The sequence below is a fragment of the Oreochromis niloticus genome, linkage group LG23 (assembly GCF_001858045.2).
Source record: "Oreochromis niloticus isolate F11D_XX linkage group LG23, O_niloticus_UMD_NMBU, whole genome shotgun sequence".
In the NCBI taxonomy this organism is placed as follows: Eukaryota; Metazoa; Chordata; class Actinopteri; order Cichliformes; family Cichlidae; genus Oreochromis; species Oreochromis niloticus.
This window is the reverse complement of record NC_031986.2, coordinates 39,404,700-39,421,459: the sequence shown is the minus strand read 5'-3', so window position 1 is coordinate 39,421,459 and position 16,760 is coordinate 39,404,700. Positions and strand designations below refer to the sequence as shown.

General features: G+C 36.9%; 2 protein-coding genes and 1 long non-coding RNA gene across 5 annotated transcripts in view; 1 reads left to right on the top strand and 2 right to left on the bottom strand.

Moving 5' to 3' along the window:
- LOC100701255 (cytochrome P450 2J2) overlaps window positions 1–13,066 on the bottom strand; it is a 102,494-nt gene extending 89,428 nt beyond the window's left edge. Inside the window, exons 1-2 of one of the 2 annotated variants that reach the window (XM_025903209.1) lie at window positions 12,974–13,066; window positions 986–1,204 (exon numbers count right to left, since the gene is read on the bottom strand). In XM_025903209.1, the coding sequence (XP_025758994.1) occupies window positions 986–1,186 (201 nt within the window). In that variant the 5' untranslated portion in view covers window positions 1,187–1,204; window positions 12,974–13,066. Of the gene's footprint in view, window positions 1–985; window positions 1,239–12,973 lie in introns of those variants that run through there. The other variant, XM_025903208.1, reaches the window with a different exon arrangement.
- Window positions 996–4,049, top strand: LOC112843895 (uncharacterized). The gene is made up of 2 exons (XR_003216443.1): window positions 996–1,314; window positions 1,892–4,049. It is a non-coding gene; the product is annotated as an uncharacterized LOC112843895 (long non-coding RNA).
- On the bottom strand, window positions 3,599–13,146 carry LOC100701799 (cytochrome P450 2J2). 2 transcript variants are annotated; one of them, XM_025903211.1, is made up of 10 exons: window positions 13,042–13,146; window positions 12,755–12,867; window positions 11,741–11,903; window positions 11,489–11,638; window positions 10,769–10,929; window positions 9,467–9,643; window positions 8,169–8,307; window positions 7,888–8,075; window positions 4,892–5,033; window positions 3,599–4,197 (listed from the first exon to the last, which is right to left on the bottom strand). In XM_025903211.1, exons 3-10 carry the CDS (start codon window positions 11,787–11,789, stop codon window positions 4,022–4,024), a joined length of 1,182 nt encoding a protein of 393 aa, XP_025758996.1. In that variant the 5' UTR covers window positions 11,790–11,903; window positions 12,755–12,867; window positions 13,042–13,146; the 3' UTR covers window positions 3,599–4,021. The 2 variants fall into 2 exon arrangements, with proteins under 2 accessions (XP_025758996.1, XP_003439935.1); XM_003439887.5 differs by lacking the exon at window positions 13,042–13,146 and having other exon boundaries at window positions 12,755–12,983.
- Between the last annotated feature and the right edge of the window lie 3,614 nt (window positions 13,147–16,760).

Below are 16,760 nucleotides of genomic sequence, written 5' to 3'. Positions count from 1 at the left end.
TGTTGTTGTTTTTTTGTTTACTAAATATCAGCACTGCTAAAATTTAGTCATAGCAGATTGTCCTGAACAGCTACGGCATGAACATGAGTTCTTATAATTACTAAAATGTCACTAATGTCACTAAATGTCAGATGATAGCCCACCTGCAATGAGGCCACTAAGTGAATATTCAGTTAAATAGCTATAACTGTCAGGTATAACTGTCAGTTCAGTGAAGGTTGATTGAACCCTTTACCCTCATGGGCACATGAGGACCTCTATACAAAGGAAGCCAAATATACACATAGGAATGCGACTAAAAATAATTTCGCTTTTTGTCTTGATAATTTCACTTGTTAGAAATATTTGAATAGAAAGAAAAATAAATAATTATTTACATGCACTTACAAGTAAACAAGCTTATTTGGTTAAACAAACAGTCCAAACTTCAAAAGAAGAACCCAGATTACTATCACAGAACCCATTACACAAATATTTCAAAGATTAAGTTTTGAGAAATTGGAATTAGTGCATTGCTGAATGTAATTGATTAAAATATTAAACATTAACTAATTTTCTGTCTATAAACTAAAATATTACAATTCTAATGCAGGATATATTGGGGTCCATTTAATTTATGAATTATACTGGATTTATTTTTCTAGGTTAACGATTCCATTTTATAAATTATTTTATATATTTACTTATTATTATTGACCCTGTATGTAGGGCTTGCACAAGCCAGTAAAAGTTTGCTAAATAAAGCCTTAATCATGATATAGTTGCTTCAAGCCTCATGCAAGCTAAATAACAACTCTGTCTACTCCAGTGTAAATTATTGCTCCTTGCACTCCAGTGATTCATTTCAAGTGTTTGTTTCCTTTCACATTATTTTTCTTGTTTTATTACTAGTCAGTCAGCTGCAGGTGAAATCTGTCCGGTTGAATCAAGGTTTTTGAAACCTCAAATGCAATAACTTTGTTTTTTATTTCGGTAGGACTCATACCTCTGTCAACTGCAGGTGAAGTCTGGTAGACTGGATACGATGAAGGTCACCAATGAAAGGTAGAGCCCAGGGTCCAGGAGGAAAGTTTTTTGGCACTCTGTTCTTCAGAAAATCTGTCACCAGTAGAAAAACAGTCAAAAATATTAAAATACTCCTGCCATCTATCCACTCCAAGCCGAGAAGATTGTATATCGACTCCATATTTTCTACTCAACTCTCCTGCTACAAGTGAACAGCAGACAACATGTCAAGGTTCAACTTTTCATGGTCAACTCTAAACATATAAGGACATGTTTGCTCTTCTGTGACAACAGCCTGTCTGTAATCGGGTAAGTCATATTGTGGAACCATTAAATAAATCCTCCAAATGCCTTAAACTTGACGTAAAACTTAAATCCACTTAATAGGAACATATACACAGAATAACTAATGACTAATGATCTATCTCTGACTAGATATATCCTGAGAACAGGTCACAGGTTAACTTGTAACCTGAATCACTGATAGCGCTGCACTCCCACCTCATACTGAACCGTGAGCAAAGTGCAAACTTTAACACAAATAAATCTCTCAGTGTAAAGAAACCTCAGTGTGATTTATTTGCATTAATTAGATTTAGAAGGTCGTACAAATTCAGTGTCCATTACAGAGGATTGTAATATGGTTGTTCCCAGTTATTTCTTTTGTCATGGTCTTGGGTCGGCGACCCAGTCTTTTCCTTTTTGGTATTATTAATCTTTGATTTCTTGATGTGTCTTTGTTAGTTCTTAGGTTTTGGTTCTGTGTTCCCACTGTTCCGTGTTAGCATTGTGCCTCTAGGTTTAGTCTGTGGATTTCTTGTTTTACTTTGAAGGTCTTGTCTCATGTTATTCTATTCTGCTTTACTTCCTTGTCTTGGCCAATTAGTTCCAGCTGTGTTGCCACCTGTTCCTCGTTCCCTCATGTTCCTGCCATTGAGGATGTCCACAAGAAGAGATGTCTACGCCGAGCACGCTTCATTCTCAGGGACTCCTCTCATCCTGCCAATAAACTCTTCCAGCTCCTCCCCTCCGGAAGACTCTACAGGACCCTACAGACTAAAACCAGCAGGTTTAGGAACAGCTACTTCCCCACAGCTGTCACCCTACTGAACTCAGTTCCCTGCTGAACCTTTCCATCCACACTCATTCTCCATCCATAACCCCTTATCCCTCTCAGGGACCATGACCATGACTCGCATTCATTTGTAACATTCACCATATGCTCATATTGGTTAATGCTATAGTTTAGGACACTGACAAAGTATGCTCTCTGGTATAGTGCGTACACTGTTAGCTATTATAGTCTGCTCACAGCGCTACACTCCCACTGCTGTGGATATACTCATAGGACTCTGTAAATCTGTTTACCTTACAGCGGTACATATGTAGCACATCTGTATATATTTATCTAATCTGTATATTTGTTCATAGTACATCTGTATATCTGCCCGTCTGTATAGCAATATAGAACATCTGTATGCTACACAGATCATCTGTATATCTGTACATATGTGTACACAGTACATCTGTACATTTGTCTGTAGTTCATCTGTATACTTCGTCTCTCCGTACATAATCTGTTCATAACCATTCCACCCTTTATAGTACCCTTACCTGTATATATCAGTATATCCGTACATTTGCCTGTAGTACATGTGTATATTTGCTCTCTACATCTGTATATTTGCTTAACTTATCTGTATGTAATCTGCTCTTATTGCACTTACTACTCTTGCACTTCTTATTAGAAGCAAACTGTATTTCGTTACCCTGTATTCATAGCTGTGTAATGACAATAAAGTTGAATCCAGTCCTAATCCTAATCACTGTGCAATATGTAACATGTGCAATAACCCACACTGTATATATAAAATCCATATTTATTCTTGAATATGCACTTAGCACCGGAGAACTGTGCACTTTTACTTTTCTTTTTTTTTTTTACATGTTTCCACTGGGCAGGAGTTTCTTTCAGTCTCATTGTACATAGATCTATTCTATTCTATTCTATTCTATTCTATTCTATTCTATTATCAACATAGCACTTGTAGCTAGTGGGACATGATGATTTGCTTCTGTCTGCTTACTGTCTGGGGTGGAAGATGAAAAAGAGTTATAAAAAGTGGGCCAACATTTCTCCACAATTATGTGAGAGACAAGTCATACAGAAAGAAAATATTTAAAGTTATTGTTGCTAAAGACAGTTTTTGTTTTTTACAGTACTGCAGTGCCCTGTGAAATGTTTCTTTTTCACATAACTGAATGCAAAGGCAGTTCATTAAAAAAAAGTATCCTTGTCTAATAGCAAATGGGTATTTTTATGAAGTATTTTATTGAGATTGAAATTTCCTTTACACGTGAAATTCAACAACGAAAGCATAAACAAAGTATCAGTAAAAAGATAGTTACAAGATGCTGTACTGAATCTCCATAGACAAGGAAGGACAATAAGGTGCACTGACCAGTAGTTATACAGGTGAGGAGGGCATCTCACCTGTTTAACTTCTCTCACGGAGAGCTACTTAAAAAATTATATAGATAAAAGGAGAAAATTTCAAAAGTCCATCATCTCAAAGATGGACTTGTGTGAAGATTTGCTGGTTTTCTGCTATTATTTTCAGATTTTCATTCTTTTGGTCAGTGATCATTTAAAAAAAGTTTTTTATATGTGTAATAATATCTAGATAAATTATTTACAGGTTCAACAAATCCAATGTGTAGAGAAATTATCATAAGTACGACGTTTTTGGTGATTCCCTTGAGAGGTTGTAATTGTGGATTTTATTGCATCAGGATTATTTTATTTGTGAGTCTGTATTTATTCAGAAAAATCATGCAAAATTAAAATACGTTCAAATTCTATTTAATATATATATTACTTACACTAGAGCGCTAGAGATAGACAGAGAGAACAGTAAAGCAGATATTCTTTATGCATTGCATCAAAAACAATAGCAGAAGACAGTCATTGAGAGAGCAGAGAAACAGACATGCTCAGTTGAGGATAACTCGTGCTCTAGCGTGGCACAGCACACAGACGATAAGGTTTGGGACTGAGTGTGGCTCCCAAAATGAAGTCCAGACTGGGTTTCTCTCCAGCAGGTGCAGACAATGAAAACCTCTGCAGCAGGGAGGTGAAAAACAGGAATAACTCCATCCTGGCCAGCTGCTCCCCAAGACACACACGCTTACCTGAGAATACACAAGACAACAAGTTTTAAATACATAATTTACAGGGTTTCAACACTAATGACAGCTTATTACAGTTATTTATTAATTTAGATCAACAAATAAAGGACAAGTCAGAACATTTAAAAGCTCATAATTTAATGCAACTTGTCCTTCCTCAATGTTGTACAGTATGTGCCATTTATTTGACTGTCTGTATACATTAACAGACTACAGTGCAGTAACAAGCAGCAGACTACCTGTTAATCTGTGTCTGCTTCACCACTTTATCACTGTGTTGACTTTATATTTAATTTGGTGAAAGGTTTTAAGATGCAGTTGTGATTGCCGTGTCATTTTTAGAACTTAGTTTTAAAAACGTTAAAACCTTCAGTGTGGCACTTTAGAATGATTTCCTAAATGATTATTCTCAGAGAGCTCTGTATCATCATGTTTGGATGAGAGGTACAGCTTGAGAACTGTAAAGAATGACACTGTAAATCAATTTAATACAAAGAGAAGAGAAATGTGGTTAAAGATCCATCTGATTAGAAAATGCTCCTCTTAGTGTAAATATGATTATGCTATAAATAATCAAAATAAAATGTTACATATGCAAAAAGCTGACCATAAGCAGCAACATGTAGCATTTTTTTTTTTAACTTCTGCCTAAAACAGCATTTACCAGAGTTTTAAAGGATTGCAACTAATGACAAACCTGCAGAAAAGGGAAGGAAGGCCTCCCTCTTCCTAAATTTTCCATCCTGGTCCAGAAAGTGTTGAGGGTTGAAGGAATGTGGAGTTTCCCACATAGACTCATCATGTAGAACAGAGTGCAATGGAGCCAAGATCTTGGTGCCCTGAAAAATACCATTTGTTCAAATTGCAGGATTTGAACTTCCCCATTGGCTACAGTTCTTTAGCATCAACACTTGGTATTTGAGAATCTGAGTATTTGAGTTGTAACTGTTCTTTATTCATTATTTATGATCCCGTATCGGGGTGTTTCCAGAGGTGGGAAGTAACAAAATAACTTTGTTACTGTAACTAGAATTTTCAATTCATTTCAATTAAATTTTATTTATATAGCGCCAAATATCAACAGCAGTCGCCTCAAGGCACTTTATATTGTACAGTAGATCGTACAATAATAGATACATAGAAAAACCCAACAATCATATGACCCCCTATGAGCAAGCACTTTGGCGACAGTGGGAAGGAAAAACTCCCTTTTAACAGGAAGAAACCTCCGGCAGAACCAGGCTCAGGGAGGGGCGGGGCCATCTGCTGCGACCGGTTGGGGTGAGAGAAGGAAAACAGGATAAAGATATGCTGTGGGAGAGAGACAGAGATTAATAACAAGTATGATTCAATGCAGAGAGGTCTATTAACAGATAGTGAGTGAGAAAGGTGACTGGAAAGGAAAAACTCATTGCATCATGGGAATCCCCGGCAGCCTACATCTATTGCAGCATAACTAAGGCTACGTTCACACTGCAGGTCTTAATACTCAATTCCGATTTTTTGATCAAATCCGATTTTTTTGTCTGCTTGTTCACACTACAAATAAAATGCGACAGCAAACGCTCTCCAGTGTGAACGCTCAAAGCGGCCCGCATGCGCAAAAGAAGAATTCACACACAACGCGCTCTGTTTAGACCCAGAGCAAACAATATTGTTTGACTGATGGCCCTTAATATAAAGACTTCGGACTTTACGTTTCACAATTTTTGCTTTAAGTTATTTTGTTATTTACATAATAATGTATATAACCTAATAATTATCCTTATTGCTGTTTTAGAGGAGCGGTGCTTCAAAGGATAGTTGCAGATTTCTGTCAGAATCTGCAGATTATACAGTACAAATAAAATGTTCACGTTTCTCCAACGTTGTCTTCCCAACAGTTTCACTGACATCTACACTGGATGGCCAGAAAGCGTTCGCGATGTCTTCTCCGGCGCTGATAATCGGCGTCTGTCTCGTGTCAGTGACGTAAAAGACGGATTTAATGCGACATGACCGTTCAAACAGCAGTCGCTTTCTAAAACATCGGATATGTATCGGATTCAGTACCACATACGGGGAAGTGACCCAGATCGGATTTGAAAATATTGGATTTGTGCCGTTCACACTGTCATACCATGATCGGATATGGGTCGCATAGGGTCAAAAAAATCGGATTTGATGCACTTTCGCCTGCAGTGTGAACGTAGCCTTAGGGAGGATTCAGGGTCACCTGATACAGTTTTCAGGTATCTGTATTTGAATATTTATTTTTCGGACAACTTTTTACTTTACTCCCTATATTTTTAAACAAATATCTGTACTTTCTACTCCTTACGTGTTCAAAAAGTGCTCATTACTTTACGTTCAGTGTTATCATTTATAACGTTTATACTCAGGGGTTAAAGTTGGCCGGAACTTTAACAAGGCAGGTGTCCATATGTTGTGTTGGCAGTACTTCAGCATCTAGCTAGCTCTACAGAGAAGGAGGATGCATGAAGCGAGTGCTTTTTAAGTGGCATGCAATTTAAAAATCAATGTTTCTATCAGTCTAAGGAGCCTGAAAAGAAAAGCGTCCGGACTTCTTTAAGTTTCCTTGAAGATGTTTCACCTCGGATGAGAAAAAACTTTTCTTTCCAAGCTCCTTAGACTACAATGAACTGGATGACTGAGAACCTTCACAGACAGTTTCTATTAGCTCAGCAAACATCAGAAAACACACAAACTGTTTGTGTGCAGTTTGTCGCACAGTGCGTTCCTAGCTAAAGGTCCAGTTGCTGGATTTCAAAGGGAGAGAAGAGAATGAGAGCTAACTTCACTCAGAGATGAATAAAGATTTAGGAAGACAGACAGGACAGGAGAGGAAGAAGAGAGGTTAGATTTAAAGATGAAGACTGCACAGTGATGCTTAAACTGAAAATTTAAAGCTTACATGCAATGTCATTATTTTAATCATGTTGGAACTGTGTATGATGTGTTTTGATAAATTATGTATTTTCATTGTTGTAAAATGCCCTCCAAAACAAACTAACCTATTTTAACTTTGTGCTATTCAAATGTTGCATGGAAATACTGGGTAGTTTTGTCCAGGATAAACAGGTTAGTTTGCATTACTGGGGTGAATTCACAGTAAAGCACTGTGTTGGACTGGTGCACAGTAGCTGTGGTGCTCCTGGTCAGATTTAGGTTACATCAAGTGTAGCAGCGACTTTGCATTTTAGATGATCATGCTTCGATTAATTCACTGAATTTACACTTTATAGCAGCTGTATACTGCCTAGTATAAAGTGTAGGGGGATAGACATCTGCCAGGATAACTGAAAAAAAACATCTGCTGACATCTTGTTGTGTAATTGTGTAAATCTACAGAGAAGAGCAGGTCAGCTGATCACATCATGTACGCTAAAAAACCCCTGGAGCGCACATTAGAAATTACTGTGAGTTGTGATTATTTTTCCTATGCTCAGCCACCACACAGATATTAGGGTTCCCCCACCTGCTGAACCCCACTGTAACCTTTGACTGTTCTCACTTACTGTTTAAGCATGAAGGCAAGTCATGCTGTACCATGTAGGCAACAGAAAACTGCAAATTGTTAAAATGATCTTTCTGCTACTACTTAAGTAAAGAAATTATGTCCCTTTGACACCTCTGAGTATCTCTGAGTTTTTCTTTTTAACTACACACATTTGTTACTGGTTGATTGTGTACCTTTGGGATTGAGTACTTATCCAGAGTTGTGTTCTTGTTTGCCACATGAAGTACGTTAAGTGGGGCAATATTTCCACTTCTCTGGATTTCATGAATAACTGCATCAGTGAACGGCATGTTTTCTCTGTCACTTGTAGACGGCTGTCTGGATGAACCAACCACAGCATCTATCTCAGCCTGGACTTTCTCTGCACACACGGAAAACAGGAAAACAAGTGTGTTGCACAGTTGACTAAGCTCAAAAAATATGTATCCCTGATAAATATTACTTATGCACACACCTTGTATGTCAGGGTAGTGGATCATATATAAAAGCCCCCAGTGTAAAGTAGTAGTTGTGGTTTCAGTTCCAGCGCCAAACAGGTCCATTGCGCAAGCCTTCAAATTTTCGACGTAAAACCCAGAATCTTTATCTTCCTTCTATCAATGATACAAGAGATAATTGTTATCTTTGAATATGTACACAATATAAATACAAACCATCTTATCAAAACGTTTTGTAAAGTAAAGAATAAACTTTTTTAAATTCCCCTCTCGTCCCCATGAAGGTGCAGAGATCTTGGATGTTGTTCCTGGTATCTGCTGGAGCCACTTGCTTTGCTCTGGGGTCACTGCGCCGAGTGCATCAATTACCACGGGGACCACTGTTACCTTCACTTAAGATCAATTTGAGTGAAGGTAACAGTGCAAGATCAACAGGACCCTAAGAGCCTTCATCAGGAACTCAATGGGGATGTGGCAAACAACACTAGAGGCCAACGGGATCTACCAAGGAAATGCACTATCCCCACTGTTGTTCTGCATAGACCAGAATCTTCTCAGTGAGATCACTGACAAGACTGACTACGGATATGCAGACTACGGAATGGAGCAATTGTCAACGACCTCCTGTGGATGGACGACATCAAGCTGTATGCCAAAAGTGAACGAGACATCGATTCACTGATCCACACCACCAGGATATACAGCAACAACATTGGAATGTCATTCAGACTGGAGAAATGTAGTCAGATGATAACAAAGAGAGGGAAGGTTGTCAGAATGGAGGGGATCACACTACCAGAAGGCAACATTGCAGACATTGAGGACAGACCACCCCCTAGGGTGGTCAAGAATGACAGATCTAAAAACCTGTGAGATTTCAAGATACAGACATAATGGTGATGGTTAACTAACCACACATAGTAGTGGTTAGTTAACCAAGACGTAGCAGAAGACAGAGTGACAGACATACCAATACCGAATGACAGTAACATCTCAAAGAAGGAACACGAGAAGCTGGAGAAGTACAAAGGGCTCAGAGAAGAGCCGAAGAAGTTGTGGAGGGTGAAAGTAACAGTGGTCCCAGTGGTAACTGGAGCACTAGGTGCGGTGACTCCCAAGCTAGGCGAGTGCCTCCAGCAGATCCCTCTGTCCAGAAGAGTGCAGTCCTAGGGACAGCTAAGATACTGCGCAGAACCCTCGAGCTCCCAGGTCTCTGGTAGAGGACCTGAGCTTGAAGGAAAGACCGCTTGCAGAGGCAAGAGGGGAATAAATTTTTTTCATAAGAACAAATCAAGATACATATTAAAACACTGACCTCTCCCATTTCTATGAGAAAGGAGTCAATGTAGTCTCTTGGTGATGAAGGGTCAAGGTTTTCCTGGTGTTCTTTGATCCTAGTTTCTACAAATTCAGCTATTTTCTTTGTCAAGATAAATATCTTCTGGTGTGATCCAGGCAGCCACTTCATCAGCCAGGGTATTGTATTATACATCTGCAGAGCAGGAAGACATTAAACAGATTATCTGACTGTCTGGCTGTATCAAAATAAGCAATAATAAAGGTCATTATTACTGTGTGTTCATGAATTTTAGCTGTGAAACCTGCAGCTGTATCATTGCAAGAAAGGCCCTCCCAGTATGAACCCGAGCGGCATTTGGTTATTGGACTTGTGGTCTAATCTCTTTGTAAGAGCCAAAATGCTTTTTTAAAAATAGTTAATGGATTTGCTTTATTTTGTATTCAGTGTTTTGTATGATAAATGTAATCAGTTAATATTTTTAAATTGGGCAGATTTTATAACCCATTAGTTTGAGCAATGTTTAATATTAATGTGCAAATTAGTTATGCATTTTTTGTAACTTAAAGGTGAGATAATTATTTAGTTGATGTATTGGTAATTAGGTAGGTCATTGTTTGTTTGTTTGTTTGTTTTCATATTAAGTGCATTTATTATTGGATGGCATCTCTATACAGGCCATAAGTTGGGCATGCACCAAGAAAATAAAACAAAACAAAGAAAACAAAAGGGCCCTCTGGTTGAGAGTGAAGTCACACAGCTTTTTGACCTGTCTGTCTCTCTTCATTTTTAAAATGGTTCGAACATTTCAGTGTGAAACATATCACTGCCACAATATTTGTAAATAGCTTGGTGTCAAAGTAAAAAAGGCTCAATGAAGTTTATTAAAAAGTCTTGTTGAGCTTTTTGTTTGGAAGTGTGAATTAATTTAAGGCTAGAAGTCAGGAGTGTCAAGCTAAGGCTTCATTCATTAGGATTTACACTCGTCATAATGGTGTGATTGGTTTTATAATAGCAACAAGCAGCTCTGCTTAAACTGTTGCCCTTACTGTATCTAACCAGGAAGCATTAGAAAATGAATGGATTAATTGGTTCTGATTGGCTTTTACAGGCGATGGGTAAATCTGATACTGCTGTATTGTAGATCCACATTCAGTAAATAATCCTTTCTGGAGTGTATTTCACTTGTAATGCACAGTGGTGAAAAACCACCAAGGGGACATTACAGCAGATAGATATGCAAATTGCTTGACACACATTTACATCCAAGTTTGAGACTGGAACTAGAAGTACATGAGTGTGTGAGTAACATGCACTCACCCGTACTGTCAAATTTCCCTGTAATCGAATAATGTCATTGAACGTCTGGAGAATATACTGGTACTGCTTGTCAGTGTACTCAAATCGATTGCCGAACGTCAAACAGCAGATGATGTTTGAGACTGCATTGTTAATTAGGTTTTTAGCATTAAATGGTTTGCCTGTAAAATGAGGAGAAAAACATCCATAAAATTAAAAAAAAAATAATAATTAAATTAAATTAAAATTCAAATACATAGTTGGGAACAAATAGGACATAACATTTGAAATTTGCAAGTGGTTTAAATATTGCAAAATGCACCTCCAACTCTTACCCAGGGGTATCAAATAACATTGGTGTAAAGCATCAGGGAAATGTCATGAGTGTTTCAGAACATTTTAGCAAATAATTGTGAATCTGAAGAAAGAATTGGTGCTATATTAATAAAGCTAAAATCAAATGAACGGGATATAATGCATGTCAACAAGTGGAGAAACAGAGTAAGTGCCGTTTGCCGTTTGGCCTCTGATTAGAACCCCTTGTTAAAACATAAATCAGGTGATGAGCCACAGGTAAAGAAAACTGGGACAATTATTAAGGAAACTTTTTAGGCCACTTGCTTCAGTACTGTGAACCTTACAAACATCTCATATGGTAAGCTATGGTGAATTATATTTAAATTTCATAAAAACATACTAAACATAAATAATATGTCACTGTATTGTATTTTTTCTTTGTGCCTTGCTGATCTGCGAAAGCCTCTGTGAGATACTGGCACTCCTGCTGGATGGATGACTCCAGGGTCTTCTTCCCCAGACCAAAGTTTCTGAATGTGTGAAGAGCAAATCTCCTCTGTTGCTTCCAGGGATAACCATTTGACATCACAAGACCTTTTGGAAATAAAAAAGAATAAATTAGATCTGATGTGATCAGTTCAATCAAGTTTTTGGAACTTTAGAGGGAAAAATGCAACCACTTTTATCGAAAACTACCTTTATTCCCTATAATTGATTCAAACAATGGCATAATTGGGCGATCCATGAAGTCTTCTCCTTGGTGAACCAGGGCTTCTTTCACGAGTTTGTAGCCATGAACGACCACAATCCTACCACCAAAGAGTCGAAGACTGAAAATATTTCCATATTTCTCTGCAAACTGAACACAGACGGCATATTGCTGTTTTTGGAACAAGATACATTCTGAGGAGGCTATTTATATATATTATACATATTCATATTTTGCAATTTATATAAGAAATAGTTATTTTTTTACTAAATGTCAGCACTGCTGTTAGTTAGTTAGTAGGGCACAAGTAATTTCTTCTGGGAATAATAAAATATTCTTATTCTGCATTCAGCAGAGTGGGGAACTCTGCTGAACAGCTTTGGCATTAAAACAAGTTCTTATAGTTATGTAAATAGCTAAAATAGTCTGGAATAAATGCCAGTTCAGTGAAGGGTTCATTGAACTTCTTAGGTTTATTGAACCTTTGACTTTACCCTCCTGGGCACATGAGGAAGCCAAATGCAATACAAATACAAATAATTTCACAATCATTTCACTTCTCATTAAAATTTTGGTAAAAATAAATAAATAAATAATAGGATAAAAAATAAATAACAATTTCCAAGCAAGAAAATTATATATTTAATGTTTTTTTGTTAAAACAACAGTCCAAACCTCATAGAAAGAAACTATACAACTATTAAAGATTAATGCCCATTGACATAAATGTACAATTACTGGAATAATTCTGTTTCAGTTCTAATGCACGATATGTTGGTGTCCATTTGATTTATGAATGATACTCGATTAATTTTTCTAAGTCAAGTTAGCGATTCCATTATTCTGTAGGGTTTTCACAAGGCAGTAAAAGTTTGCTAAATAAAGCTTTAAACATGATACAATTACTTCAAGCCTCATGCAAGCTAAATAACAATTCTGTCTGTTTTTTAAGATTTATTATAATACAACAACTTTCATTTTTATTTAGGTAGGACTCATACCTCTGTTAACTGCAGGTGGAGTCTGCTAGATTGGATACGATGAAGGTCACCAATGAAAGGTAGAGCCCAGGGTCCAGGAGGAAAGTTTTTTGGCACTCTGTTCTTCAGAAAATCTGTCAACAGTAGAAAAACAGTCAAAAATATTAAAATACTACTGCCATCTATCCACTCCAAGCCGAGAAGATTGTATATCGACTCCATATTTTCTACTCAACTCTCCTGCTACAAGTAAACAGAGGGCAAACACAAACTGATAAACAGCACTGGGACTGACTGTGGTGTCCCACCTCATACTGAACCGTGAACCGTGAACAAAGTGCGAACTTAAACACAAAGAAATCTCACACCATGAAGAAATCTCAGTGTGATTTATTTACACAAATCAGCTTTAGAGGGTCCTCCAAATTCACTGTACTTTGTTCTGAAGGTGAGAGTTGAAAAACACATGAGCAGCTCTAAAAATCAATTTTTCCTAATGCTGCATTCACTTACTCAGGGCCTCACTAAACACTAATGCAGTGTTTCCAGGGCAGAGATGCAAATAACATAAAGAAAAAAATAGATCAATTTCTAAAAAATCATCACGCTTTTGCCTCTGTGATGTTTATTTACCATGTCAGCACATTGTTTATTTCATGTTATATACATAGAAAGTTGTTTTTATATTTTTGCAAGGACTGACCTTTTCAACTACCAGGGCAGTTCTAGTGCAGTGAGACTTTAATATGTCACTAATAAGCACAATATTCAAAAGTGACACCTTGTGGTTTTTCCAGCACTGTTAATGAGCTGTATTTCATTTCAGTATAGAAACCCAGTTCCAGAAAAGTTTGGACACTGTGTGAATAATGTAAAAAAAATAAAACAGTTTTACAGATCTCGTAAATCCATATTTTATACACAATAGAACATAGAAAACATATCAAATTCATAAACTTAGTAAATGCACAATTTTAAGAAAAATATTAGATCAATTTTAATTTATTATGGTTTTAATGTGAAAAAAAATAACACTGCGCGGAAATTGAGTTTAAAGTCAGTAATACCCAAAAGGTTGATTCTGTTCTCTGTTCAGCCCATTGTTCATTCAGTGGGCTGGTTTCAGTCATTGTGCAAATGTACTGTTTATAAGGTTGGGGAAACCTGCAGTCAGTGGAGACTTAAGAAATCACTTGGATGAGTGACGAAACGTTTCTCCCATTATGTCCAGATGAACAGAATCAAGCTTTTAGGATTTATTTACCTGAATGCTTAAAGTCAATAATACTGAGTTCTCTTATTTATAACATTTTTAATACAATCAAGTGAATAGTTTATCAGGCAACTACTAAAGTAAAGCAAAGATATCTATTCTAGCATCGCATTATAGAAGTGCCACATCCGACTAATCTCATCAGAATAAGGAAGTTTGTTTTACTGTCCATATCCAGAAAGAGTTTCCTCACATCAGCGCTTCAAATTACACACATGCGCACAAATGCACAGTTTTATGTAACTTACCCCATAACTTGTTGATTGTGTAACTATCCAGCGTGGTGTTTTAAGTAGAAGCACAGTCAGACGGAGAATGTCAGCCCCAGCATTTTTGGCCTGAACTCTCTGGAGACACAGTAAACAATGTGAGAGTGTGTGCATGGATTTGCAGGGTGGAGGAGGGTGATTACACATTCCACACAGTTTCTCTTCCTATACACGACTGACCTATGAGAGACCATTGACTAGACAGTCACATAATGATACTTTTAAAATATATGGGAAAGATGCTTTTTTTATTCATGCAGACTCCTTATAATGGCCCTTCGTTTTGTGATCACTGTGATTAAACAGCACAACATTTTGGTGAAATATTTAATGTATTTGCTCCACTACATTAATCTGACTTTGACACTTTTAGAGGTCCAACTCCTGAGTTGGGAAACCACTAGACAATATAACCTGGCTCTGTTTCAGGTAGTTAGAAATTCCACCTAAATCAGTAAGGTTACTAGAGGCCTCATCAAAATTTACCTGTAAAATAAAGAGGAACATTAGGAAATAGAAAAAAAAACTAGCATAAAGCAACAGTGAGAGGGTCAAAAAGCAGTTTGAACTTTTATCAGTCAGATTTGATTCACTATAACGAGTTTTTTGCTTTACATCTGTTTTCCCTCCAGTAGTGGCGAAGCTATATGACCAAAAACAATACAACCATAATAGCACAAACACAGCAGAGATTATGGCTGTTACACCTTTTTTATACTGTCAAAGTAGAAAATTGGAAACACTTGGACACTTCACAAGACATTTCAAAGAGTATCAGCAAAATAGTCTTCAATAATTACGCTTAAATTAAGCTAAACAGCTAAAGTAATACTTTCCTGACAAAAATGCCAATTTTAATTTGGGTTTTAGAAAAACGTGATTAAATTAAAAATAAAAGTTTTTAATACAGAGAAGGTGATTGTGGCCATAAGATGCTACGTTCTCTTAATGCATGCTAACTAATCAATTAAGGACACATAACAAGCCATAATCCTTTATTACTAGTTTCTAAATAATAATGACAGACATTGGGAGCACAGTTAACAGAAAAATGGCATGTGTATATGATGCAAGATTTATGGTCCAGCATTTAAAAACCCAGTATAGTTTTATTAATAGGATTCAAACAGGCTCTGTTTGCAGCTTTGTACACACATCTGACAGTCTCACCAATATCTGGACCAACCTGTAATGTGGGCACTTAAAAATGTTTGGGTAGTATGACTTGTTTTTATGTATGTACGTCCCAGTCAGAAGACAGAAAATAAAGAAAAACAACTTCTTTGTTGTGAGGTGAAATCAAGGATTTTTTTGTCACTGATGTGTTTTCCCCCTTCTTCCTCTTGATGGTGATCTCCTGATCAAGCTAAGTTCTTTAACCAATCAGCATTCAGCTGACATGTAACATCATGAACATCTACCTACTCATTGTTGCCTTTTTGAAGGACTGCACTCTTCACAATCGCTGCATTGATTAAATTTCCACAATCACTCCCTCTTCTTTAAACAACAACAGTTCATGAAATACTCTAAGCTAAGCTAAAGTTGGCCATGGATTTAACAGTGTTTGTGTTCCACGCGTAACATTTTCTACCCTTAAAAGGCCAAAACAAAAAACAACAAAAAACTAAAAATTTCGACAGGGAAAGAATCATTTCTTCCAATGCGTCACTGCAAAGAAAACCAGAAGCAGGATCATAAACTCTGTGTAAAATTTGGAGGTGGTCAAACACAAAAATGCTGAAAAGTAGAGATACAGTCATTGAGATGGTATACTTGTATAAAACATATTTAGCTTGCCTTTCTTGTACTGCTTCTTCAAAACTATATTTTTAATTCTGTCCTCACTCGACTCATGTTTATACTTGTATCTGTGCTTTACTTATCATTCTTGCCCTTTAGATTCTAAAATGTGTAATACATGATTGTTTTTATTTTTGTGTGATGAGTTACTATTTCCTATAAAACATGGATATTTAACATTGTGCACATGAAACGAGAACAAATAAAATATATAAGAATTACAGAGCCTTTATTGGATCATCTAATCATTTTCCTCCATAAGTTGACTCCCCATCGAGCACAGCTGGGTTTTCAGTCTCAGTACTCACTGAAGCAGAGCTTTTGTATTCTTTGAGCTGTTAGTTATTGTCCCTGAATGAACTTTGGAAGTGCTTTGCCTCTTTCCTCATTACTACTTCCTGCCTGAATTGTTTATCTCACCAGATGACCACCCCCACATTACCTTTCACTTCATATTTGTGAACTTTGTAATACTGATATTTTTCAAGTGTGAAGCTTTTTGAAAATACACCACAAAATAAGTTATTGTGAAACAAACAAACAAAAAAAATAATAATATATCTTTTACTACTTGCATGTATGTTAAACACACAAGCTCACAGTCATCAGCCAGCTGAAACAGTTCAAATTCCAGCTTCCGACAGTTCCCAAGAGTCCATTAGTGTTATGTAACATGTTTGGG

Coding starts and splice junctions, on each gene's coding strand:
- LOC100701799 (XM_003439887.5), bottom strand. CDS start 12,955: ATGGAGTCGATATACAATCTTCTCGGCTTGGAGTGGATAGATGGCAGT. Junction 11,639..11,740: donor ATCAATTATAGGGAATAAAG/GTAGTTTTCGAT, acceptor TATTTCCAAAAG/GTCTTGTGATGTCAAATGGT. Junction 4,198..4,891: donor CTTCCTTCCCTTTTCTGCAG/GTTTGTCATTAG, acceptor GTGTATTCTCAG/GTAAGCGTGTGTGTCTTGGG.